The following is a 25,652-nucleotide window of genomic DNA, read 5'->3' as shown; positions in this document are numbered from 1 at the left end:
CAATCACAGAAATGTCCCTCCCCCAGGATAAACCGTAATCACAACCACCAGTACAAAAACTATGAATGAGTGCGAGATGGAGAAAGGGTCGAAAAAGCGTAAAGGAGGTGCAGAAAAAAAACAGAAAAAAACAAAAAAAGCTGCAAGCAGATGCAGAAAAGTGCAGGAAACTGGACAACCTGTTTGGCAGTGAGGAACTACAGCACAGCCAGAGAGCAGAAAAGGAAAAGTTAGTGTTCAGTGACTCTGCTTTGTTAGTAACGCCGTTTAAGAAGAGACTGTGGGCCCATCTCAAATGTTGCCTATGCCCTACTTAGGGTACTTCCTAACAGTACAAAACATTTCTTTTAACAGTCGCTGAATGATTAATAAGTAGTTATCTAAGCTACTGTTGGATATCAGGGGCTTTAAACCAGCCGTTTTAAGGACGATTTTTGTAAAAGTTCTATGATGTCATGTCCAACATAGTGCACTACATAGGGCGGTGGATATAATTTGAGATGGTACCATTAGTCTCTGCTCTTCAGAAAAAGTAAACACTATCTTGTCCTCTATAATACAGAAAGGAAAAATGCAGTTGTTCAGGAAATTTTTTAGAGTGATTATGTGCATAGCTCACATGGTTAATTTCTCTTGTCAACATATAAAGTATTTATTTCTTTGCTCATCGGAGCAATGCACTAATTTGGAACAAACGTGAATCACGTGTGAATAAAAGTGCGAAAAAAGCATATTTACCAGTGTTAAAGTTTAATGAAAGAAAGGTTTAATTTTATTTCTTGCGGTTTAATGAGACAGGATGGGGAAATCCAATAGAACCATTTAAGAAATTGTAAATTTCATGTGTGTGATAGATGGATAGAACTATTAATTCCAAAGGAAAGTGTTGGAAATATATATATTTGTTTGTAGTTATTTTTTTATTATTTTAATTTTTATTATAGTGAGTTATTAACTTTAGTGGTAAGATAGATGAAAACTATTAATATCAATCATCTAACATTTGATTAGGGCATGATATGTGTGGCGCGATGTGCTTGTAGTGGGCTAGTCAAGAAAAAAGTCCAGGGCTGAATTTTGTTCCCAGTCCAGCCCTGCTTTCAAGTAAATTATGTTGAAATATCACTTCTCTAAAAACAGTGATTTATCAGGTTAATGGTGTTGGACTGCTATTTTTTTTAACACCACTGTATATGCTAATAAAACAATAATGTTACAATAATTTAACTCAAAGGTTAAAGTTTGTGAAATTAACATTGTTAAAATGTCTGTCATGATTTTGTATTTCAATATTTTTGTAAGCATGTATTTGTAAATTTACAGATACTTTATATCGCAGAAGATAACAGTTGTTTTTTTTTCTTCAGTTTAACATAAAAGCCACCATTAGACACTTTTCAAAGAAAAAGGAACTCCAATTGTCGTCACCATCTTCTAACAAACTCCACACCCACCCAACCCCAACACACTCACTCGCTCACACAGAGGTTTGTGAACTAGGCATTACACCTATACCATGCTTTCTTACTTAACATTTGTGGTGTGCGTTACTGCAAAATTTAATATTGATCTGATACCAAGTAAATACAGGGCCAGTATCGCCGATACCGATACTTTTTAATAATTAAGGTAGATGCAACTTCAAATTGCTAAATCTGAGTGAATTTTCATGACATTTAAGTGTATTATTGTAATACATACATTGTTAGTAAGTAGCTGCTATCAGTAGGGTTTAAAGCAGTCCGATTTCTTGTTTCTGGTGCTTTACTTTCTCACAACGTTACCATCATGGCGTATCACCACAAAGCGGCTAACGCATAGTTGTGTTTGTTGGGTGAATACATTTGTAAATTTTTAATAGTGACCAAATAAATGTGTCCTTGTTCATTTAAAATAAAAAATCGATGCTATTCTGTTTACATTTATAAGCACAAAGTCAAAAGAAAAGAGCACTTATTCACCAAAATACGGAATAAGAGCCTCACTACGCATGCTCTGATTCATGTGCGTAAGGTGCATCCGTACTTTACGTACGTATAGTTTACACTATTATTTCCATAAAATCGCCACTATTTCTGTATCTGCAAAGCAAAGTATTCAAAAACTTACAATCTTCCAATGCATACCAATGTACTGATGTCTGTTAGGATTTTAACAACATAACAACGTGACGGTACCACAACAAAACACAGCAGAGCAGGATGGGAGGAGTAAGGTGAGCATGTAAGATGTGAGAGGAGCAGCGCCTGTACTTTACTTTCTGATGTAACGGGTGAAACGTGCTGAATGTAGAAGAGAAAAAGTACAACTAAAGTATCGATCCCATCACACTAGTATCGATCCAATACCAATACCAATGTTGGTATCAATAATATCGTTATTTGGATCAATCTGCCCACCACTACTTAACATGTCATTAAGTACTGTCAACATTACTTTGTAACATTAAATTTATCAACATTTACTATGATTGATAAACTCTGTGGGTAATGACTGCATCACAGATAATGTGTGTAAGAATATTAGAGTCAAAAAAATTCATGATTTAATACAGCTTCTTGGATTTTAGGCAGTTTGCCATACGGTAAATCTTTTAAAAAGATAAAGGAATGCATGCAGACATTTTACAGGGAGAAAAATATGAAAAAAGTGACATAAGACAATATTTTAAGAATGAAATATTGTCTATTTTAATAATGTTTTACAATTATGATCATTTGAGGTCTGCTCTAGAGTTGTTTAGCTCTGTTAACAATGGAGCTAAATGTATAAATCAGATTGACTTTTAAACTGCTTTATTTGTTCCTTCTATTTTTATTTGCTCAGTTTGAGTAGTTTTATGTGGGTTTAAAAAATAATTATTTAGACAAGTTATTTGCACTTATCTACCAAATCAATTACAGTGTATCACAAAAGTGAGTACACCCCTCACATTTCTGCAAATATTTCATTATATCTTTTCATGGGACAACACTATAGACATGAAACTTGGATATAACTTAGAGTAGTCAGTGTACAACTTGTATAGCAGTGTAGATTTACTGTCTTCTGAAAATAACTCAACACACAGACATTAATGTCTAAATGGCTGGCAACATAAGTGAGTACACCCCACAGTGAACATGTCCAAATTGTGCCCAAAGTGTCAATATTTTGTGTGACCACCATTATTATCCAGCACTGCCTTTACCCTCCTGGGCATGGAATTCACCAGAGCTGCACAGGTTGCAACTGGAATCCTCTTCCACTCCTCCATGATGACATCACGGAGCTGGTGGATGTTAGACACCTTGAACTCCTCCACCTTCCACTTGAGGATGCGCCACAGGTGCTCAATTGGGTTTAGTCTATCACCTTTACCTTCAGCTTCCTCAGCAAGGCAGTTGTCATCTTGGAGGTTGTGTTTGGGGTCGTTATCCTGTTGGAAAACTGCCATGAGGCCCAGTTTTTGAAGGGAGGGGATCATGCTCTGTTTCAGAATGTCACAGTACATGTTGGAATTCATGTTTCCCTCACTGAACTGCAGCTCCCCAGTGCCAGCAACACTCATGCAGCCCAAGACCATGATGCTACCACCACCATGCTTGACTGTAGGCAAGATACAGTTGTCTTGGTACTTCTCACCAGGGCGCCGCCACACATGCTGGACACCATCTGAGCCAAACAAGTTTATCTTGGTCTCGTCAGACCACAGGGCATTCCAGTAATCTATGTTCTTGGACTGCTTGTTTTCAGCAAACTGTTTGCGGGCTTTCTTGTGCGTCAGCTTCCTTCTGGGATGACGACCATGCAGACCGAGTTGATGCAGTGTGCGGCGTATGGTCTGAGCACTGACAGGCTGACCTCCCACGTCTTCAACCTCTGCATCAATGCTGGCAGCACTCATGTGTCTATTTTATGTGTCTACGCCGAACACGTGGACTCAACTTCTTTGGTCGACCCTGGCGAAGCCTGTTCTGAGTGGAACCTGTCCTGGAAAACCGCTGTATGACCTTGGCCACCATGCTGTAGCTCAGTTTCAGGGTGTTAGCAATCTTCTTATAGCCCAGGCCATCTTTGTGGAGAGCAACAATTCTATTTCTCACATCCTCAGAGAGTTCTTTGCCATGAGGTGCCATGTTGAATATCCAGTGGCCAGTATGAGAGAATTGTACCCAAAACACCAAATTTAACAGCCCTGCTCCCCATTTACACCTGGGACCTTGACACATGACACCAGGGAGGGACAACGACACATTTGGGCACAATTTGGACATGTTCACTGTGGGGTGTACTCACTTATGTTGCCAGCTATTTAGACATTAATGGCTGTGTGTTGAGTTATTTTCAGAAGACAGTAAATCTACACTGCTACTCTAAGTTATATCCAAGTTTCATGTATATAGTGCTGTCCCATGAAAAGACATAATGAAATATTTGCAGAAATGTGAGGGGTGTACTCACTTTTGTGATACACTGTACATGCATAACCTCATGACTATTTGGATACTTGTAGTTCTATGATCTTTAAATATGACTAAAGCTGGCTGTGTTTTGTGTGTTTTGTGTTTTGTATCAAAAACCACATGAGAGTTACATTTAGCAATCACATTGCAAGTTCCCCTTGATGAAATCAGTTTTACAGTAATGATCAGTAAAAGTTCATCTGTTTTAATGAAGCGATGATGAACAATGATAACTGAATCTGGTGATATCAAGTACTGATATCAAGTACAATCCGACATACGTATCTGATACCTTGCACCTGGCTTTCTCTTGTTATAACCAGAAAAGTTTAACACTGCCTGCTTTATGATGATAATAAAATAACCCAGACTGTTGTTTCTAAGGAAAGAGTAGGGGGGAAATCCTGATGACTCCTGTGTCCCGTTAAGCTCTGCATTTGGCAAGAATCACTACAATTACAATATTTCTGTTATTATAGTAATTTTCTTGTTTCATATACCCATCATTCATGGTGAATGTGTAGCTAACAAAGTTTGCCAGCTGGTTTGTAGACAGAACAGTATAAGTGAATGTTTAGACATTTCCCTTCTTGAGTTTGAGGTGTAAATATGTTATTTAGCTTTTTTTCTGTCTTTCTTTTTTTTTTTGTGTGTTAATCTTACAGTTACAATCATGTATTTCAACATAATCTTTTTTATTTCAAGCAAGATTTTAGATAGGATAAACGTATTTAGTTAAGAACAATAGATGATACTTTACAAAGTCAGAATTACAAGATCAGTCAGTCTTGTTAGTTACTAACTATACAAAATTATATAAACAATACATTTTTAAAATGTATTTGTTCACCGACATCCGATCTAGCAATTTGCGTGTCTTCAGTTGCAATCAGTTTGCATGATCACAAGAGTGACCTTATCTGATGAATATGGCCTGTCTTTCTTGACTGTCTTATATTATTTTTTCTTTGGTTTTACTGCATACAGCAGTTTTTTTTAAATGGTTTGTATTTAGTTGCAGCAAGGACTTACAGCTTTATAGGTTGATGTAAAAACATTTAAATAATTCTTTAAGACATATTTAAACTTAAAGGTCTTCTACAACATTCTGTGTCAATTCTGTAATACTATGAATAATATAGATCTAAGTTTTTAATATTTATAAACAACAATAATAAGCACCCCAAATGCATTGTACTGCACAGCATTATTGATAACCAATTATATGTAGTGAACAATAATTAACTAGAATAATTAAACAACATATGTGATGCATGTACTCAAGGACGGATTAAGGATAGTCTGGGCCCCTGGGCAAAGAGTTGCCTGTAAATTCAAATTTATCATGGTTTTGAGCATTTTACTAGGACATTTTTCTTTTTCTGTTATGAATGATTTGTATTGTATCAATTCATCTGCCAGGCTCATGTTCAGATCTGAAGGATATGCTGCAGCGAGTGAGTTAGCCTTTAAAGTGAGCTCACTGTTGGACATATTGTCAGGCATGAAAAGAACATCAAACAGCTCAGTTAAGTGTGTGTATGCATTCAAACTGCTTGAAATTGCTTGTCTTAAATTTAAATAATTGCGAAATTGCTAAATTAATTTGTGTCTCTGCGCTTAAGAGAAATTGAACATAATAATTTTGAAACAATACAAATTCAGAAACATTAAGTAAGGGCCTGAATCGCATATTTGCAACAAAACGTCTGTTATGAAATATGGTAGCTTGCCTGGCAATTTGTAGGTCCCTAGAAAGTCAAGGAGCCATGGTAAACAACTTCTATGGAAGTCAAGGGCCCCATAGCAGGGGCCCTCGTGATCAAGGGCCCTCTAATGGTATGCCCTGCTCTTCTCTAGGGCCCCCTGGTAAGGGCTCTCATAACCAGGGCCCTCTAAAAAATATGCCCCCCTCTTTCCTAGGACCCCTAATAGCCAGAAGTCGAAGTCAGAGCAGTGCCACAACGCCTCATCCATTTTCATAAGGGGCCCAAAAGCATGGCTAGGGGCCCCAAAAGCATGGCTAGGGCCCCCAAGAGGCCCTGGGGTCAAAGTCCCTAATAGTCAGAGGATCCTTAAAATGGAGGGCCCTCGGAAATAAAAATATATTGTATCATACTGTAAATGTTGATAGGCATCGCAAAATGTTTTGGGCCAGGGCCCCCCCGGGGCCCCCTGACCTCAAGGGCCCCTGGGCGCTGGCCCCACTGGCCCGGTCAGTAATCCAGCCATGCATGTACTGAGTTAAGAGTTTTGTCATTTTAAAAAGTGATCCTGTGTGACTTTTCATACTTTGGATTGTACTACTGCTGAGTTGTGAAGAATATGATTAAAGTTAAAGGTTTAATTGTGCCAGCATTAATGTTAAATTTATGTTAAAGGAATAAATTATAATCTTATCTTATGCACCATTCTATAGCAGGAGTGAAATATTTCCTGTACCAAGAAAAGAACAACAAAACAAAAAACAAAAAAACAATGACTTGGGTACATTTATTACCTACCATGCCACCTCATTAGCATCACTCATCACACCTTCTTACAACATGATTAGACTCAAACAAATTTGTTGATAACCACAGGTGAAACACTTTAAGAAAGTGTAGTTAGGAAAAAAAACTTAAACTGCTTAATGATTAACATAATATTATTTTTACACAAAACGCTGTACAAATGTGTAGCAAGCTAACTACTTTAACGCAAAAACAGCAAGTAAAATCATCTTAAATACTACAAAAAGTTTTGGGGGCAACAAGCTAAATTTCAGTAGTATTTTAAGTTGTAATTGTTTTAAGTGTAATCAGTGTATTAGCAATATGGCTATAGATGTATTATAAAGTTATACATGTGTTATACATGTATGAAAAATGTATTTGGTAACTTTTTCATTTTGTGATTAAGTATTTATCTAGTGTGTAGTTCTATAGGTTAATAAGCTAATAACAAAATGTATGTGGAACCTTTATCCACATTGTATAAAACTAAATTTGACAGCGCAATCCCAGTAATGTATTTTGTCATTCACAAAAATAAAATCTCTAGGTGAAAAATGTCTTCAGACTTAGGAAGCAGCACTATACCTTAAATTTTACCTTATTCGTGATGGTCTGTGTGTGCGTTTGTGTGTGAGATGGGGATGGGTGGGCAGGATTTGTGTGTGTGGGAGGGGTAGGGGGCATGTGTTTAAACGTGTGTGGATCTGATTGCTTGTATTGGACTGGGAAGAAAAAAACCTAAAGTTTCTAATTTATTTGCTTTATTATACATTTAGTTTTAAATATAGTTTTATATTTAGTTAGCATTATTCAAATCATGCTTACTTTAAGACACTAACCTAAATCGCTTTTGTGTCTGAGTGGTGGAAGGTAATGTGTGTTTATGGTGTTGGATGGGGGTCTGTTAGGAGGTGTAAGGTAATATGTGTTTATGATGGTGGGTGGGTCTGATTGCTTGTTTTGGACTGGAAAGAAAACCTAAAGTTTCTCATTTATTTGTTTTATTCTACGTTAAATTGTTTTATCTGGTTTAATTTTTTTAAATATAGTTTCATAATAAGTTAGCATTAATTGGAACTTACATAAAGTCACTAACTTATGTGTCTCTTATGTGTCTGAGTGCTGGAAAGTGAAAGGTAATGCGTGTTTATGGTGTTGGGTGGGGGTCTGTTGTTTAAACGTGTGTGGATCTGATTGCTTGTGTTGGACTGTGAAGAAAAACTAAAGTTTCTCATTTATTTGTTTTATTATACATTTAATTTTAAATAAAGTTTTATATTTAGTTAGCATTATTCAAATGATGCTTACTTTAAGACACTAACTTAAACTGTGTGTGTGTGTTTGTGGTGTCAACATTACATTACTTGCGGCCGCTCAGGTGGCGCAGCGGTAAAGTACGCTAGCTTACCAGAGTTGGGTTTCTAGATGCATCGTATCGAAACTCAGCTCTACCTTTCCAACTGGGTTGGGCGGCAGTATGAACAACGTTTGGCTGTTGTTCAGGGGCTTAGAGGTAGAGTCCTCATAACTGGTACAACTGCGGCCCCTGCTGGTTGACTGACGGCGCCTGCACAGAGCTGAGGAATAACATTGAGGGGGGTGTGACCCTCCGTGGCCAGTGTCTCTCAGTGTATGAACTCGGCATGTGCAGGTGAACAATGCCGGCTGTACTGACTGCGTGCCGGAGGGGGTGCAAGTCAGTTGAGTGGCGTCCTCAGTCGACGGCAAAAAGGGTCGAATCAGTATAGAGGATGCAATCAGGGTAATTGGACAAGATTAGAATGGGGATAAAAGTTGGAGGCTCACAAGGTGCACATATGTTTTTAATATTGTCTAACATCTCAAGTAACATAACTTTTAACCCCTTGACACATTTTCACATATACAGTGTATCACAAAAGTGAGTACACCCCTCACATTTCTGCAGATATTTAAGTATATCTTTTCATGGGACAACACTGACAAAATGACACTTTGACACAATGAAAAGTAGTCTGTGTGCAGCTTATATAACAGTGTAAATTTATTCTTCCCTCAAAATAACTCAATATACAGCCATTAATGTCTAAACCACCGGCAACAAAAGTGAGTACACCCCTTAGTGAAAGTTCCTGAAGTGTCAATATTTTGTGTGGCCACCATTATTTCCCAGAACTGCCTTAACTCTCCTGGGCATGGAGTTTACCAGAGCTTCACAGGTTGCCACTGGAATGCTTTTCCACTCCTCCATGACGACATCACGGAGCTGGCGGATATTCGAGACTTTGCGCTCCTCCACCTTCCGCTTGAGGATGCCCCAAAGATGTTCTATTGGGTTTAGGTCTGGAGACATGCTTGGCCAGTCCATCACCTTTACCCTCAGCCTCTTCAATAAAGCAGTGGTCGTCTTAGAGGTGTGTTTGGGGTCATTATCATGCTGGAACACTGCCCTGTGACCCAGTTTCCGGAGGGAGGGGATCATGCTCTGCTTTAGTATTTCACAGTACATATTGGAGTTCATGTTCTCGTTTCATTGAGGGACTCGTTAGTGTTACTAGGTCTCAGGTGTGCATAGGGAGCAGGTGTGTTCAATTTAGTAGTACAGCTCTCACACTCTCTCATACTGGTCACTGAAAGTTCCAACATGGCACCTCATGGCAAAGAACGAGTCCCTCAATGAAATCTTCAGCAAACTGTTTGCGGGCTTTCTTGTGTAGAGACTTCAGAAGAGGCTTCCTTCTGGGGTGACAGCCATGCAGACCAATTTGATGTAGTGTGTGGCGTATGGTCTGAGCACTGACAGGCTGACCCCCCACCTTTTCAATCTCTGCAGCAATGCTGACAGCACTCCTGCGCCTATCTTTCAAAGACAGCAGTTGGATGTGACGCTGAGCACGTGCACTCAGCTTCTTTGGACGACCAACGCGAGGTCTGTTCTGAGTGGACCCTGCTCTTTTAAAACGCTGGATGATCTTGGCTGTGCTGCAGCTCAGTTTCAGGGTGTTGGCAATCTTCTTGTAGCCTTGGCCATCTTCATGTAGCGCAACAATTCGTCTTTTAAGATCCTCAGAGAGTTCTTTGCCATGAGGTGCCATGTTGGAACTTTCAGTGACCAGTATGAGAGAGTGTGAGAGCTGTACTACTAAATTGAACACACCTGCTCCCTATGCACACCTGAGACCTAGTAACACTAACGAGTCACATGACATTTTGGAGGGAAAATGACAAGCAGTGCTCAATTTGGACATTTAGGGGTGTAGTCTCTTAGGGGTGTACTCGCTTTTGTTGCCGGTGGTTTAGACATTAATGGCTGTATATTGAGTTATTTTGAGGGAAGAATAAATTTACACTGTTATATAAGCTGCACACAGACTACTTTTCATTGTGTCAAAGTGTCATTTTGTCAGTGTTGTCCCATGAAAAGATATACTTAAATATCTGCAGAAATGTGAGGGGTGTACTCACTTTTGTGATACACTGTATGTGATGGATTTATTGACAGATTTATTGGATGTCACATCTGTTTTTAATTTAATAACCATATGCCTAACATCTCAAGTGACATGACCTTTGACCATAATTACATTCATAACATATTTCCCATGACCTTTTACCTATGCCCCTGGAAGCCCCGCCCTAAAAGCTGTCAAAATGAGTTTGATGAAAGGAGCAGTATACATTGTGTGTATTGTTTAATAAAAACAAAAATAAGCATAGTGAAAATGGCAGTATTGTAGAACAGTAAGATAAACATAAACACTGTGAGCAGATCGAGATTACAGTTTAAAATGTAGATTTTAAGTTGTAGCTTACAGTTTATTACAAATGCTAACTTAACATGTATTGTAATGTAAAAAAAAAGATGTAGTCAGTTTATTAAAGCTTATTCATGTCATTGTTTTTGGAAAAAAAAACATTGTACACACATCTACGTACATGTGAGAAGTTCGAAATGTAGTCGGAATCCACAGACACAAAACAGCTTCCTTTTATTATTTTAAATATGTATTTATTATTTATTTTCAAATATTTTGTCTAAATGAGTTTGTACACAGAACTGATGCACATACTATAAGGGTGAGTGAGGGTGAGTCTCAAGTCATAACTCTCACTTACTTTTTAAATCGAGAGTCAGCTGAAAATAATTTAAATGACCTTTTTTAACTTCTAGCAATAATCAATAAACAGGGACTCACTAGTTGCAAATGCAGCATAACAATGTGCTGGGTACCATGGGATTCTGGCATAAATGGTATCTGACACAGCTTTTTAACACAACCTAATAAGGAAAGAAGAAGAATCCCTGCCAAACACCTACCTCTAACACATTTTATTAGACTGCCCAACATTCTTCTGAGAATGTCAGAAACCTGTTATACCTAATACAATGAAATACATTTTTAACCAAAGCAAATACAGTTCTCAAACTCCTCACAAATACTGTTTGAAAACACACGTTTGAAGACCAACAGAACAGCATAAGGACTGCACAGGGACTATAGACTGAAACATTTCAAGGGAATTATGAACCCTATGTGCCATGAATGTTAACTGACAAGTCAAGTTAACAACTAACTGTGATTGTCTTGTTACAGTGGCACCAGTCAAGGACTGGTATATACAAGCAGCAAGTAAACAGTTATTGTGAAGTTATTGTTTTGGAAACAGGAAAATAGGCAAAGCATTTTAACAACAGCCAAATTGTTAATTATGTTTTTCAGTGGTGAGCAAAGAAAAATTTGTCTGTCTGGTCTCGAATTGCTGAAAAAGTTAACGTTAGCTGATAAAGAGAGGTGCTCAAAACAAAGTTCTTTGCAGCTTGCTGTGCATACAATGGAAGAAGGTGGTCTGGTCTGATGAATTACGTCTTCCTTTACATCATGTGGACGTATGTCAGTCACTTCATTGGGATGTGAAGAGATGGCACAAGGTTGCACTATGTGAAAAATGCAAGCTGGTGGAGGACTGATGCTCTGGGCAATGTTTTGCTGGGAAACCCATCCTGGCATTCATGTTGACATTACTTTGACATGTACCACCTACCTGAACATTGTTGCAGAGCAAGTTCACCTATTCATGACATCTGTGAAATGTACTAGACAAACAAGTCTGATTCATGAAGGTCCCACCTTGCAACGTACAGGACTTAACACTTGAATAGGTCTTGTGGAGATCACGAGGCAGGTGATCACGAGGCATGGTATGATAAGGTGCAGATTATCATATTAAGTATAACCATGGGCTCAATCTGGCTCAGTTTCAAGTAAGTAGAATTTCCTCTCTGTGTCATAGCAGTTGCAGCAGCTGCAGTCAAATCTCAGCCTTCAGCAGTTTGTACTGGTACAGCCTGGCCATTCCATTGCTGCCCAGCTGCAGTCACCACAGTTCATCATCTCACAGACGCCACAGCAAAGTAAGCATTTAACATATTCACCTTTGACATCTACACAAAATGCTTTACTGATTTCTTTTTTAACAGGTCTCTTGCAAGCCCAGAATCTTCTAACTCAACTACCTCAAAGTCAAGCCAACCTCCTGCAGACTCAGCCAAGTATTACTTTAGCCACACAGGTCAGAAATGAATATGAATACCACAGATAAGTACAATTACTTTATTAAGTTTTTTTAATGAGGAAACAGTGTAGCCTTAATGTTTTATTGGTGACTCATGTTTGAACCAGATGTACTAGCACCTAGGTTAGATATGGCTTCAGGATCTCATCTTGATATTTTCTTCTTCCTGTTTAGCCGGAGATGCCAACTCGCACGATAGCAGCTACCCCAGTTCAGACCCTGCCTCACAACCAGACAACACCAAAGCGTATTGACACCCCCAGCCTGGAGGAGCCAAGTGACCTAGAGGAACTAGAACAGTTTGCCAAGACCTTCAAACAAAGGAGAATCAAACTGGGCTTCACTCAGGTAACCCACTATATGTTTAGAATACATTAAATGGCTAAAAGTATGTGGACGCTCCATCTAATTATTCAATTTAGTTGTTACAGCTCCCAACGTAGTGGCAACAGTTTGGAAAAGACCCTTTTCTGATCAAGCATGATTGGGCTCGTGTGTACAAAATGAAGTCTATAAAGACATGGTTGGATGAGTTTGGTGTGAAGAAACACAGGCCTGCACAGAACCCTGACTTTAAGCCCACATAACCCCTTTGGGATAAATTAAACGGAGTGTCTATTTGCACCCGGGTACACATAGCATTCCCCACACAGTACAGCTATTTGTACCCCAAAAAGAAAAGAGCAAACAAACTCAACTGCGCATGTCTACCAACGACTGCTCTGCTGTAGGGCGGAGTTGCAGAAAAAGCGCCACTTTGAAAGTTTGAACACTTCCAACAAAAGCTCTTTGGAATTATCAGTGTCACCACTGCTAATTTAAATGTACTTTTTTTTATGTGTGACAAGCCTCATAGTCACAAAGCAGCTTAACAGAAACTGTTTACACATGGATGTATAAATTGCTGTTTGCTTCAGGTTGTATATTTTTCAGTTTCACACCAGTATATAAACACTATACATGGACATGCTAAAGGTCAAGAGATAGCAGTAAATTGATCATGAAGTGGCGTTACCTGGGGACGACTTGGGAATGCCCAAGTTGTGAGGTATTATCTTGTAAGTAAGGCTGACCACTGGCCAGTGTGCTCATGGCAAGGCGATGCAAATTAATGGAGTTTGAGTGAGGCAAGATTGTGGGTACCAGACGGGTGGTGGGTCCCAGTGTCACATGTACTGGGAATATGTCATAGAGGGACCAGAGATCCTGCACCTACAAATACTGACCTGTGGGTGGCTATCCAGATGGCACGGGTCAACACCCCTCCAGATATTTCCGTCCACTTGTGGAACCAATGCCTGCTGCACTTAGCCAGGCTAAAGGAGTACCTAAGATGATACTAGTTCCTGTACCAAGACTTTTTTTACATTTACATTTACACTTTTGGCATGTCAGTATATATTGCTATTTTACACCTGAGTGTAGATAATGTATAATGTAAATAATACAATCTGAAAATAATATAAAAAATAGCAAAATTATTTGTAATCTTGTGATATTTACACCTGGGTGTAAATAGTATAAATTGCTGTTTACACCAGGGTGCAAATTGTACACTTTGCTGCTTACACCAGGGGTGCAAATAGCATCTGCCTAAATTAAATGCCAGGCCTTATAGTCAGTGTCTAAAACTCTAAATGCTGTTTTGATTTAAAGAAAACAAATTCCCACAGACACATGACCATGAGCTGCATATTTTTGAGAGGTGGGCAAAAAACAGCACACTCAGGGTTTCACAAACAGGGATTAAGCCTAGTCCTAGACTACACAGCATTTTGAATGGAGATTCTCCATTTAAAGCAAATTGTAGTCCTGGACTAGCTTTAATCCCTGTCTGGGAAACCAACCCTTCATGTTTGAACCTAGGTCCCCAGAATCGAGAAGCTGTGTGGCACTGGCTATAACTGACAGTATTCAGATCCTTTGAGTTATTGCAAACTTTGTGTTGTGGATTTGATTTTACATTGATATTATTTTTTACCCATCAGTCTACACTTACTTAACTATTATGACAAAAAAAATGTTTGGGGTATTTAGAATTAATTAAAAAGTCCAAAACTGATCATTTCTGTTGACAAGTGTTCAGACCCTTTGCGCTGGCACTTTAAATTGGGACCAGGTGCATCCTTTTGCTTTAATTAGCTTTGTGTCTAAAACTTCACCTGTTGGAATTTAAATTTGAATTGAAATGAAAAGCGCATAACTGGCCCATACAAATTACAATTTACAATGCATTGTCAGTAAAAAAAAAAACCTAGTCTTAAATCAAAGGAACTGACAAATTTTGACAGGACATAGATTATAGATAAAATATGAAACAACATCTGAAACTACATGTTTCTAGGAGGTACAACCTGTCACTAGTAGGCCATGTGCAAAAGTCCTGTGCAGAAATAAAAGAACCTGTTAAACCATCTCTGCCATCATCGCAGACTGGGCAAAGGTTTACATTTCAATCCAACAATGACCTGAACAAACTAAAAACATCACTGGAGACCAGACTTAGACCCCAGTGAACATATCTGGAAAAACCTGAGGACTGCAGTTCACAGACAATCACCATATATTTTGAAAAAGTAGTATTGGACAAAGTATTGGATGAAAGTTCTGAATACTTTAATGAATTTTTTTTTTAACTCAGCCAACCAGCCAACAAAGTAGTTATCATAGTTTAATGGATTTTTTTTTCTTTAGTACTACTTTAACTGTATCTTAGAAATGGAATGAAAATCTAGAATATCTATAATTCTCCTCCTTTGTTTGTAAAAGGGGGATGTTGGCCTTGCAATGGGAAAGCTATATGGAAATGATTTCAGCCAAACCACCATCTCTCGCTTTGAGGCTTTAAACCTAAGCTTTAAAAACATGTGCAAGCTGAAGCCTTTGTTGGAGAAGTGGCTCAGTGATGCAGGTAAGTCTCTATTCTGGCCTTTTTTCTTCCCCCTAAATGAACCAGGTTAACATTAAATTAATTCTAAATGGGGTGTTAAGCAGAATCCTGTCACAACAGGCAGTCTTGCTAATAGGTAAGGTTTTTTAAATAAACAATAGTCAGTTTTATGACTTCACTGGCTGTGTGTCTAGATTTTGTAAGAATGTTGAACTAACAATTCATCAGAAGTTTAATTTTAAAAAAATGCTATTTATTAAGAGTGAAAATTGCATGAGGTAAAGGTGGTCTCAGATATTTATACCTGTCTGTGTGTGTGTGTTTGTACACACTGTGTGTGCAGAGAACCAGACTTCAGACCAAGCCTTGTCTATCCCCAGCTCTCTTGGCTCCCCTGGGCTGGGCATGGAAGGACTAAACCGTCGTCGCAAAAAAAGAACCAGCATTGAGACCAACATTAGAGTGGCCTTAGAAAATAGCTTTTTAGAGGTAAGCAATATCACGTACATCAGATCAATGTACTTTAAAACTAGCCTTGACCTCATAGCAAGATGCAATACTTCTCATATTTAGAGAAATTATAGACACATGTTTTTTTAATTAACTTTTAATTAATAATAAATATAGTATAAAATCCCAAATTAATCTATCACTTAATGATCAGTTCAGCAGTTTTGCCTCAGTGTTTTTATCAGTGTACAAAAAGTACATTTTTAGTTTTTGACACTAGTTTGATGTTAAGTAGAAACTTTAACTTTTCAGTGTCAAAGAAATTGTCATGACTGTCTAATGTTAAAATGCATCTATGATGGTTTTGTCCTCTTTAAGCAGAACCAAAAACCTACCTCTGAGGAAATCACACTGATTGCTGACCAGCTGAACATGGAGAAGGAGGTGATTCGCGTGTGGTTCTGCAATCGCCGGCAGAAGGAGAAGAGGATCAACCCGCCCAGCAGTGGCAGTGCCATCAGCACACCCATTAAAGCAATCTTCACCTCTTCCACACCCCTGGTACACTGAATCTACATTTAATTTTTTCACAAATGCTTCATTTGCCAATCACTTTTTGACAATAGTTTTAATGATGAACTGAAATGATTCAAACTAATTAACATGCAAAATGAATGAACAAAAGAGAAATCTAAATTAAATTAATATTTGGTGTAACCACCCTTTGCTTTCAAAACAGCATAGATTTTTCTGTGTACACTTGCACACAGTTTTTGAAGGAACTTTGCAGGGAGGCTGTTCCAAACATTTTGGAGAACTAACCACAAATCTTCTGTGGATGAAGTTTTGTTCAAATCCTTCTGTAATTCCAGACATACTTTGATAATATTAAGATCAGGGCTCTGTGTGGGCCATATCATCACTTTCTGGACTCCTTGTTCTTCTTTACACTTAAGATAGTTGTTAATGATATTGGCTGTATGTTTGGGGCCGTTGTCCTGCTGTAGAATAAATTTGAAGCCAGTCAACCTGTATTTCTCAGCATTTTGGACACCATTAATCCTCAAATCCCCAACTCTATTTGCTCAAATGCAGCCCCTAACTTGCAAGGAAACTCCACCATGCCTCACTGTTGCCGACATTGTTATTGTACCGCTCTCCAGCCCCTCTGCAAACAAACTTCCTTCTGTCTTTCATCTACTGTACGTTTCCTTCGCCAACCACTGTGTCTACGGTCCTCAACTTTGCTCGTTTCTTTGTGCTTCTTCAAAAGACCTTTAACAGCACATCTTGGAACCCCAGTCTGCGTCAAAATCGTTGCCTGTGAGAGACCTTGCTGATGCAGTTTAACTACCTTAGGTCTTTTTGCTGTGCTCGGTCGTGCCATGGTGTACAACATTTGACAATAAAACTGTTCTCCACAACCTCACTTTTGTAGCAGAGTTTGGCTCTTCCTCAGCCAGTTTATGTCAGAGGTCTGTAGACGTAGTGATCAGCCAAGAAAACTTTGAGCAGATGAAAGACACATGCTCAGATCGTGCCACCAGCTCAGAACTGACAAAAACCAGTAGCACTCAGCTACACCTATTTACTGTTTGGAGAAATGGTCTTCATGGAAGAATTGTGGCCAGACAGCCATACCTTCAACATGGAAGGTTCTCATAAGTGATGAGTCAAAATAATTTAAATATTTGTGTGTAACAGAAGGGCAGTTTGTTTACCAAAAATGGCTTGAGAGCAATACAAAAATGAGTGTCTGCAGGCAACAGTGAAGCATGATGGAGGTTTCTTGCAAGTAAAAGACTCAGTTAAAAATCATTTATTTATTTATTTATTTATTTATTTATTTATTTATTTATTTATTTATTTATTTATTTATTTATTTAATTTATTTATTTATTTATTTATTTATTTATTTATTTATTCACTTTGCAATAACTGACAAAATAAACTATTAACACTTTCTTACTTTGCATTCTTATTAAGAATTTACTTATTAAGCATTCTTACTTTGCAGTATTTTTACCACACCTGCCTAAAGCTTTTGCCTAAAGCTTTTGCACTGTCAATATCAAACCAGCCCTTATGCATGCAGTGAGCTGTTAGCTCATGATCGCACAACTAAAACTTGAGAGCTCGGTGGTGTTGGGCGTACCACATTAGACACCTGAGTACCTACCTTTTAACAACAGTTAAACAGTGTCATTGTTTGGGAATTTACAAAACCAATTGTTGTAGTTAGTACACCAGTAGTAAAAGTGGATTTCTTCCATCCTTGCTTGATCTGATATTTATGCTGCTCAGCAGTTCAGGTTTCTGAAGATCTGTTGTTCTACATTTTTCTTTATAATGACAAATTTTTTCATTAAAAGAAGGCCTGGACTGCATTGTATCTAGCACCTGCACTCTCTTACTGTGAAGCCACACTGTTTCAGAATGTTTCTTGCAATTGTACAAGCAGGAACTTTACCTGCTCTCCATAAAAAGATGAAGTGTAGAGGAAACAAACTGGAGACTCATTTTGCAGTGCCTGCTTAACCAATGTGTTATAAATAACCATGTTTTAAAGTAAAAAAAAAAATTTTTTTATCTTAGGACTAAAGCTCAGTGTCTTCATTTTATTCAGGTGCCTACCACAGCCACTGGTCTTGTGACCAGTAGCACCTCAACTACACTAACTGCAAATCATGCTTTGCCTCTTACAAACACAGGTGTCTCCAGCATTAGCCTCGCTGGTAAGCTGTTCTTTGGTTGTACAGTGCATCCATGAATTTAGTATGATTAGCATGTTTACTGTTCTGTTACTTTTTAAGGAACCACTGTAGGCTCAGCAACCACCAACACTGCATCTGTAATTTCTACAGTGCCCTCTGTGACTGCAGCAACATCATCACCCTCGCTAAGCCTCTTACCCAGTGCACCTCAGGCCTTGTCGGCTGAGTCTGGATTGGCTCAGGAGCAGACAGGAACAGTCACCCAGGCACCCTTAACACTGGCTAACACGCTAACTACAGGTCAGGTGATGGTGGCAGCACCTGGCCTTTCCGCTGCACTGCAAGGAGCTGCTCAGCTACCCACCAGTGCCAACATTGCTGCCATGGCAGCAGCTGCAGGCCTTAACCCGAGCCTCATGACCTCCTCACAGTTCACTCCAAGGTATGTGGCTTTATCTGTATGTTTGGTCCTATATATTGTGCTCCTATTACCTCCAGTTTTTGGTAAATATGCTATAGGGCCAAATGCATGTGGTCTAAACTTTGGCCTAGTTTGCCACTGAACTTTTCAAAGCGCTGCCAATGAAACACATTGTTTAAAAGCAAAGCACAGTCATGGTATGGAGAAACTATTAACAGGGTGAAAGGCAGAAAGGCCGTCATCATTAGACTTCACTATTTTCAAGTAAAGGAGAATATCATCCATGAGGCATGCTCCAGGAGAGGTAAATTACAGTTCCGTGGTCACCCCATTGCCATCTGCGAGGACTATGCTCCCGAAGTGCTTAAGCAGCGTCCTAAATATCGCTAAGTGTTTAGGAGGCTGTATGAAGCGGGCCATAGGCCCGTGTTACAGTTTCCTGTTAGGCTGTTTATTTCATCGCAAAATGGTGGCAAATTGAGACTTAACTCGGTTGCAGAAGCAGAGGACTTTCTAAAATCTAGCCAATCCGGCAACAAAGAACATCAAAAATAAAGACTGTTTTGGAATCAAGCCTGGTTCAAGGTTATCTGAGGGATCTCTTGATGCATGCTCAATTATCCAGGTACACAAATCCACAAAGTTCATCTGGACACAAGTTTGTTGTAGAGATACATTTTGTCACTCATCCAAGTGACTTCTTCAGTCTGAGCTGGTGGTGACTACCCCAAACTTTATATGCAGTTGATTTGCATAATGACCGATCACCCCCTCCCCCACCCCCATTGCATAACAATGAAACCGGTGATCATTATATGCAAATGACAATGACCATTAATTAATGCCTTTCACATATGATTGGGGTATAGCTCCTATCACGGCGTTGTAAGATGGTGAGAGATGTACCCCCCCCCCCCCCCCCCCCCCCCTTGATCTTCTGTCAAGGGTCACCGAGCTAGCAAGATCATTCAAAAGGCACAGAACCAGCTACTGAATGAACGGGTGAGACAAACTAACTTCACAATCGATGTCAGCCACGGATTCAGCAATCTGCAACAAAAACATCCCTGATCTGGAAGCTGAACAGTTGCGGATCAAAGTGTCAGCCTGGCTTAGTAATGCAAAGCCACCGCCATCCAACATCAGCAGAGACGAGAGGTATGCACTGACTACACTTAGTAAGGACAATAACATCATCATACTTCCTGCTGATGTACTGTTCTGTTAAACCAGACAGACTATCATGAGAAACTGATGTTGTTACTTGTTACTAGAGACACTAACACTTATGAGCTGCTAAAACGAGATCCTGGTATTGGCTACAAGAAAAAAGGTGATAGAATGTCTAAGACGTTTAAAACAGAACAATGTTATTGACAGAGCTTTGTACTACAAATTAAATCCGGGGGAGGCTACACCTAGTCTGTATGGGTTACCTAAGATACACAAACAGAATGTACCTTTATGGCCCATTGTTTGTATGATTAACTCTGTGACTTATAACATTGCTAGGTTTCTGGCATCGATTCTCAACTCATTGGTAGGTAGCACGGAACATCACATTCAGAACACCATGGATTTTGTGGACAAGGTGAAGGGCGTCATTATGGAGATGGATGAAACAATGGTCTCGTATGATGTTACATCCCTCTTCACATGCGTTCCGGTTGCTGAGGTAGTGGAGGTAGTCCGTAGGAAACTACAAGGCGACCCCACTCTGAGCAAAAGTTCCATCCTTACCACAGACCCGGTGTGCGCACTCCTAGAACTGTGTCTTCAGTCCACCTACTTTATGTACATGGGGCAGTTCTACAAACAGAAACATGGGTGTGCTGTGCGGTCCCCAGTCTCACCTATTGTTGCAAACCTGTACATGGAGGAAGTGGAAAAGAAGGCACTAAAGTCCTACTCTAGGACACCACCGAGTCCTGGGTTCAGATATGTAGACGACACCAGTGGTGATTCCGTATGTGGCGGGAGCATCAGAACAATTAAGACGGATATACTCCAAACACCGTGTTTCAGTTGCTTTCAACCCCCAAAACACGCTATGCCAGAAATTAGTTTACCCTAAGGACCGGGTCCCTTGACACAAACAGAGTAGCGAAATGTATGCTGTTAGGTGCCGGGAGGATTGCCGGGAACTGTACATTGGGGAAACTGAACAACCACTTGCGAAACGAATGATCGACAGTTTACACTCACCTGCAAGTTAGCGGTCACCCATTTAATGATAAAGATGTGCAGATCCTTGACAAAAAGGATTTGAATGGGTAGTCAAAGAGGCCATCTATGTGAAGAGGGAACAACCATTCCTGAACCGAGGGGGGGCCTGAGAGTACATCTGCCGTGATAGGAGCTGTACCCCAAGCATATGTGAAAGGCACACATGGCCATTGTAATTAATGGTCATTGTCATTTGCATATGGACCTAATCACCGGGTTTCATTGTTATGCAATCGGTGGTGATCGGTCGTTATGCAAATCAACTGCATATAAGGTTGGGGTAGTCACCACCAGCTCAGACTAAAGAAGTAATTTGAATGAGTGACGAAATGTATCTCTACAACAAACTTGTGTCCAGATAAACTGATTTAACTTTGTGGATTATCTGATGGATTGTGTTTCTATTGACAGTTACTAGTTTCTACCCAGTTTAAGGTGATTTTGGTATGATATTCATGTTCAGGTCTACAGAGTAATTTCTGCAAGCCACAATGTTTTGTTTTTAGATGAACTGCATTATGTGGATACTGCTTATGCCTTGTGGGCCTCACCCTCAGTGAAAATGAATCACTGAATTTAATTAATATTATCATGTCAACAGGTTCCACGTAATTTAATTAAGTAAATGGTAATTAAAAATTATATGTTTTGTTTAAATTGTTCAATTATTTAATCCCAACCACATTATGTGCCATATTCATGTAAATTGAACAAGCTTTTCAGTTACTACTAATGAAATGTATTTGATTAAAATGAACACAGTTTAAATTAGTTGTCTCAAATTAATCCAAATGTGTTGTGTTAAAATAATATATATGAGCAATTTTAATTTAATTCTGTATTTAAATAAAAGTTACTTTAATTAGTTTAACTGAACTAAAAACAAAATGTTCCCCCACCTAAATAATATCTGGCCAGCAGTGGCCCCAAGGTTCCTTTCCATTTAAGGATGTAGTAATGAGTGGCTGAAAAATAATGTAATACAGTCAATATTATTGGATGAGCTTTTACAAGTGCATATGTACCAAATACACTGACAACATGGGGTATACAGTGCTAGCCCCTTACAATGAGTAAAAAAAACAATTGCTATTTAATGTACATACCAGGTACTCTTCAGATAGATGCAAAGTCCTTTCAAGACACATTCTCTTTTGCATTCAATGCTGTCATCCTGAAGGACACACACCACATTTTTACATAGACATTACCCTCCACAATAATTGGCTTGAATTTTTCTTCTCAGAAAAAAGTACTTTAATTGAAGGGGACATATGGAAAAGGTTCCATATTTTTTGTTCAGTTTTTGTGTAGTCATTTGTGTATCTGGACAGCCTAACAACCCATAGACTTTAAAATGAAACCACCCAGTCAATTTTGTGTGGGTTAACTAGAAAAGAAAACATGGGATTCAACCAGTCGTTCTGAGTTTGCAGACATATCTACCAGTGGCGATTTTTCTAAGACTGCAGGGGAAGCTCAGATTCCCCTAAAATGTCAAAAATTAAATGGTCAAATATGTACAGTTGTGTTAACATTTCATTGACTACAAATGCAATAGAACACGTTCATCTCGAAGACGAGTTCGTTCAGAATCATTTACTTATCACAAATCGACTGACTCAAACTGCTCATACATTCCCTTAGCGTCAATGCATTTGCCCGCAGAAGCTGAGTGTCTATTCACTTCAATGGGACTGCATGGAAAGGTTTTTTTCATTGCTTTGAAACTCGCCAGTCATTGGATAAATGCCACGATTTTGTCCCGGCCCCGGATGCTGAGCGTCTCTGGGGGTGAATGGAGCTGTGGGCGGGTCTGGACGCTGAGCTTCTGCAAGATGATTGGAGGATCAGTTGAAAGGCTGAATCCCGTTTTGATTGACAGCTATTTTGAGATCTACACCTTCACTGAATCACTGGGAGCTTCAGTACCATCGCGGATTTTGCGAGTGAAGTCGAAAGACAAACTGCAACCCATTTCAGGCCATTTTCTTGAAAAGGAACGGAGGGCAGAATATATGTATAAATAAATTGACAAATTTTATGATGTAAGTCGACAATGAGTTTCCCCTCTTTGAAAGACCAGCAGCCGCCACTGATATCTACGTCACACAGGGCCCTCATTAGAGCAATCCCACCCCTCTGAAAATCACCTTTGTTTATTTATGTCATGGGTCGCAGATGCTCCAACTTTAAGCACATACTGTACCTCTCCCTTATTGCCTGCCAAGATGGTCTTGAGTGCCTGTCCTGTAGAGCCACTTTTCTTTTTGAACATCTTTATAAATCGATTAGAATAACTGTCAAGCTGAGACAGGAACCTTAGAGAGGACTAGAGAGGAACTGTTGTGATTCTTTAAAAACTCTGTATTCAGCTGAAACATCAAAGTTTACCATATCAGTAAACAGCTTTATTCTTGATTTATACAGTGAACTAATTTGTCTGATTACCATTTTCACATGTAAATGTAAGACTCAACAACAACCAATGTGGCTGTGAACAGGAGTTTTATACAGTTGTATGTATAACTTACCTCACTCAAAGTGAACAATGCTGGCCATCTAGCCTTGAATTCTGCAACCATGGGTTTATCTTGTACCACTTCCAGCCTTCTATGAACAAAGGTTTTTGCCATCTTGTCTTTGACAACTCATTCATTCTTTTCTTTTCTTGGCTTCAGTTATTAGTTCGAGTCTTTCCTGTTCAAGTGGGAAACTGGGAAAAATTTTTACCTCTGCCCTTCTTGGTTTTTTGACATCGTGGGCAGCTTGGCATTTATCAGCAGGTTTGTGCTTGAGGGAATTGATGCTTAGGGCATCCTCGGTTTCTTAACTTTGTTCTATAATTGGCCATCTTGTATTTCAAGCTTATTTTCCACCCATAAAATCCACAAGCAGAATTCCGTTCTCTTAAACATGAGTGTTTTATGCTTCTGCAACAGCCTCCAAATCTAAGTTTGAAGGATATGCCCGAAACTGCATAATCTGCTCAGCTAAACTTTCTAAGATTTTAGATTTAAGCTTTGGACTGGGAACCACGAGCGTTCCATCTGTTTGAAATGCCTGATTTCCTCTTTCAAGCTGCATCTCTGCATCAAACGAGAACAGTGGGATTGGGAACTCTCTAGGCCAAGGAGATCTGGTTGTAGCGGATTCAGGGAATGACAACAACACAGTTGAGTCCTCAGTGCTTTGGCTGTCACTAGGACAAGTCATCTCCACCCTTGCCAAGTAGAGTACCTTCACTGTGCTCTTGTCTTGAATATCACTTATTAAATTCAAGTTAACAAACTCATTTCCAAAATCACTGTCCATGTACTGGAGTCTTATGTCTCCATCAATAGTGAAATGTCTTTTGATCTCTTGAGACAGGTCCTCCACAGAACTAGGCATTCCAGAGTAAAGAACCAACTTTTCAACATTGTTTTCATCAAGTATCACACACAGCTTAATTGGATCAGCCATCTCCAGAATGTTTTAGTCTGAGAGAAAACCAAACAAAACAGGGTAAGCATAATCAGAAATGACACTGTATAAATCTAAAAGTGTTCAGAGTGAATTGATGCATTGATTCTAGAGAAGCATACAGAAGCATACTGTTCAGTAGCAACAGTAACCAAAAGCCTGCATCACCTACAGTACTGTTTCTCAACCCAATTCTCTGGGCCCACCTGGTGTTTCCACATTTTTGCTCTATCCCCTGTCCCAACACAGTAGATTAGAGCTAAAATGTGGAACTGTGTGGTGGATCCAAGGACTGCTTTGAGAAACACTGGTTTAAAGGAATGTAGTTTTAACCAATTAGCCAAGTCACGACTGTCCAAAAAATGTTTAATATTTACTGTAACCTTGGTGCTGTGGGGCTAAATTAGCAAATAAAGAGTAGAAGAGTCTGCTAAAAATACACCCCTAAAACATCCCACAAGTCAAACTGCATCCAGATATTAAATGAAAGTTTGCTTGTATTTTGGGACAGTTCAGTTTAGGAAGCAAAATATTAAACCTTCAGTGCTACTGGTGGCCATTTGACATGACACAATAGGTTGGTACTAGAAAATAAATCTTAAATCTTACTTTACTGAAGACCACCCACCTTTCAAGTAAGGATGTCTTTTAAGGGTTACCATCCGAGTGGGTCCAGAAACACCTCACTAGTTGGACATGGGTGTAGTTCAAAAGCCTGGTAATGCTCCCTAAACCAGGAAGAGAATCTCCTGACAATAAAACTTAAGGTACTCTCCAAAATGCAGATCCTGATTATCTCACCATATTCAGGCAGTCCATCAACAGTTCCATAAATAACAACCATTCCATTTCTATAAATAATACCATTGCTAGACACTTTTTTGGCCAAATTGATCTCTGACACATTTGGGTATTTCTTTCTAATAGCCAGTGTTATCTCATCTTTCATTACTTCAATGTGAACTGTTGAGACACCTGAGGCTTCAAATGCAG

The 25,652-nt window shown here is 39.1% G+C and overlaps 1 protein-coding gene across 1 annotated transcript in view; it reads left to right on the top strand.

The window, feature by feature from the left end:
* The window catches only part of pou2f1b (POU class 2 homeobox 1b), a 156,378-nt gene that overhangs the window by 117,681 nt on the left and 13,045 nt on the right, over window positions 1-25,652 (top strand). Inside the window, exons 5-13 of the mRNA XM_063005372.1 lie at window positions 7,594-7,602; window positions 12,212-12,332; window positions 12,399-12,490; window positions 12,668-12,841; window positions 15,263-15,404; window positions 15,727-15,872; window positions 16,215-16,394; window positions 18,460-18,568; window positions 18,647-18,989. Of these exons, the coding sequence (XP_062861442.1) occupies window positions 7,594-7,602; window positions 12,212-12,332; window positions 12,399-12,490; window positions 12,668-12,841; window positions 15,263-15,404; window positions 15,727-15,872; window positions 16,215-16,394; window positions 18,460-18,568; window positions 18,647-18,989 (1,316 nt within the window). The remainder of the gene's footprint in view (window positions 1-7,593; window positions 7,603-12,211; window positions 12,333-12,398; window positions 12,491-12,667; window positions 12,842-15,262; window positions 15,405-15,726; window positions 15,873-16,214; window positions 16,395-18,459; window positions 18,569-18,646; window positions 18,990-25,652) is intronic.

This window comes from Trichomycterus rosablanca, chromosome 12, assembly GCF_030014385.1.
Source record: "Trichomycterus rosablanca isolate fTriRos1 chromosome 12, fTriRos1.hap1, whole genome shotgun sequence".
Classification (NCBI taxonomy): Eukaryota; Metazoa; Chordata; class Actinopteri; order Siluriformes; family Trichomycteridae; genus Trichomycterus; species Trichomycterus rosablanca.
This window is presented reverse-complemented; position numbering and strand designations above follow the sequence as displayed.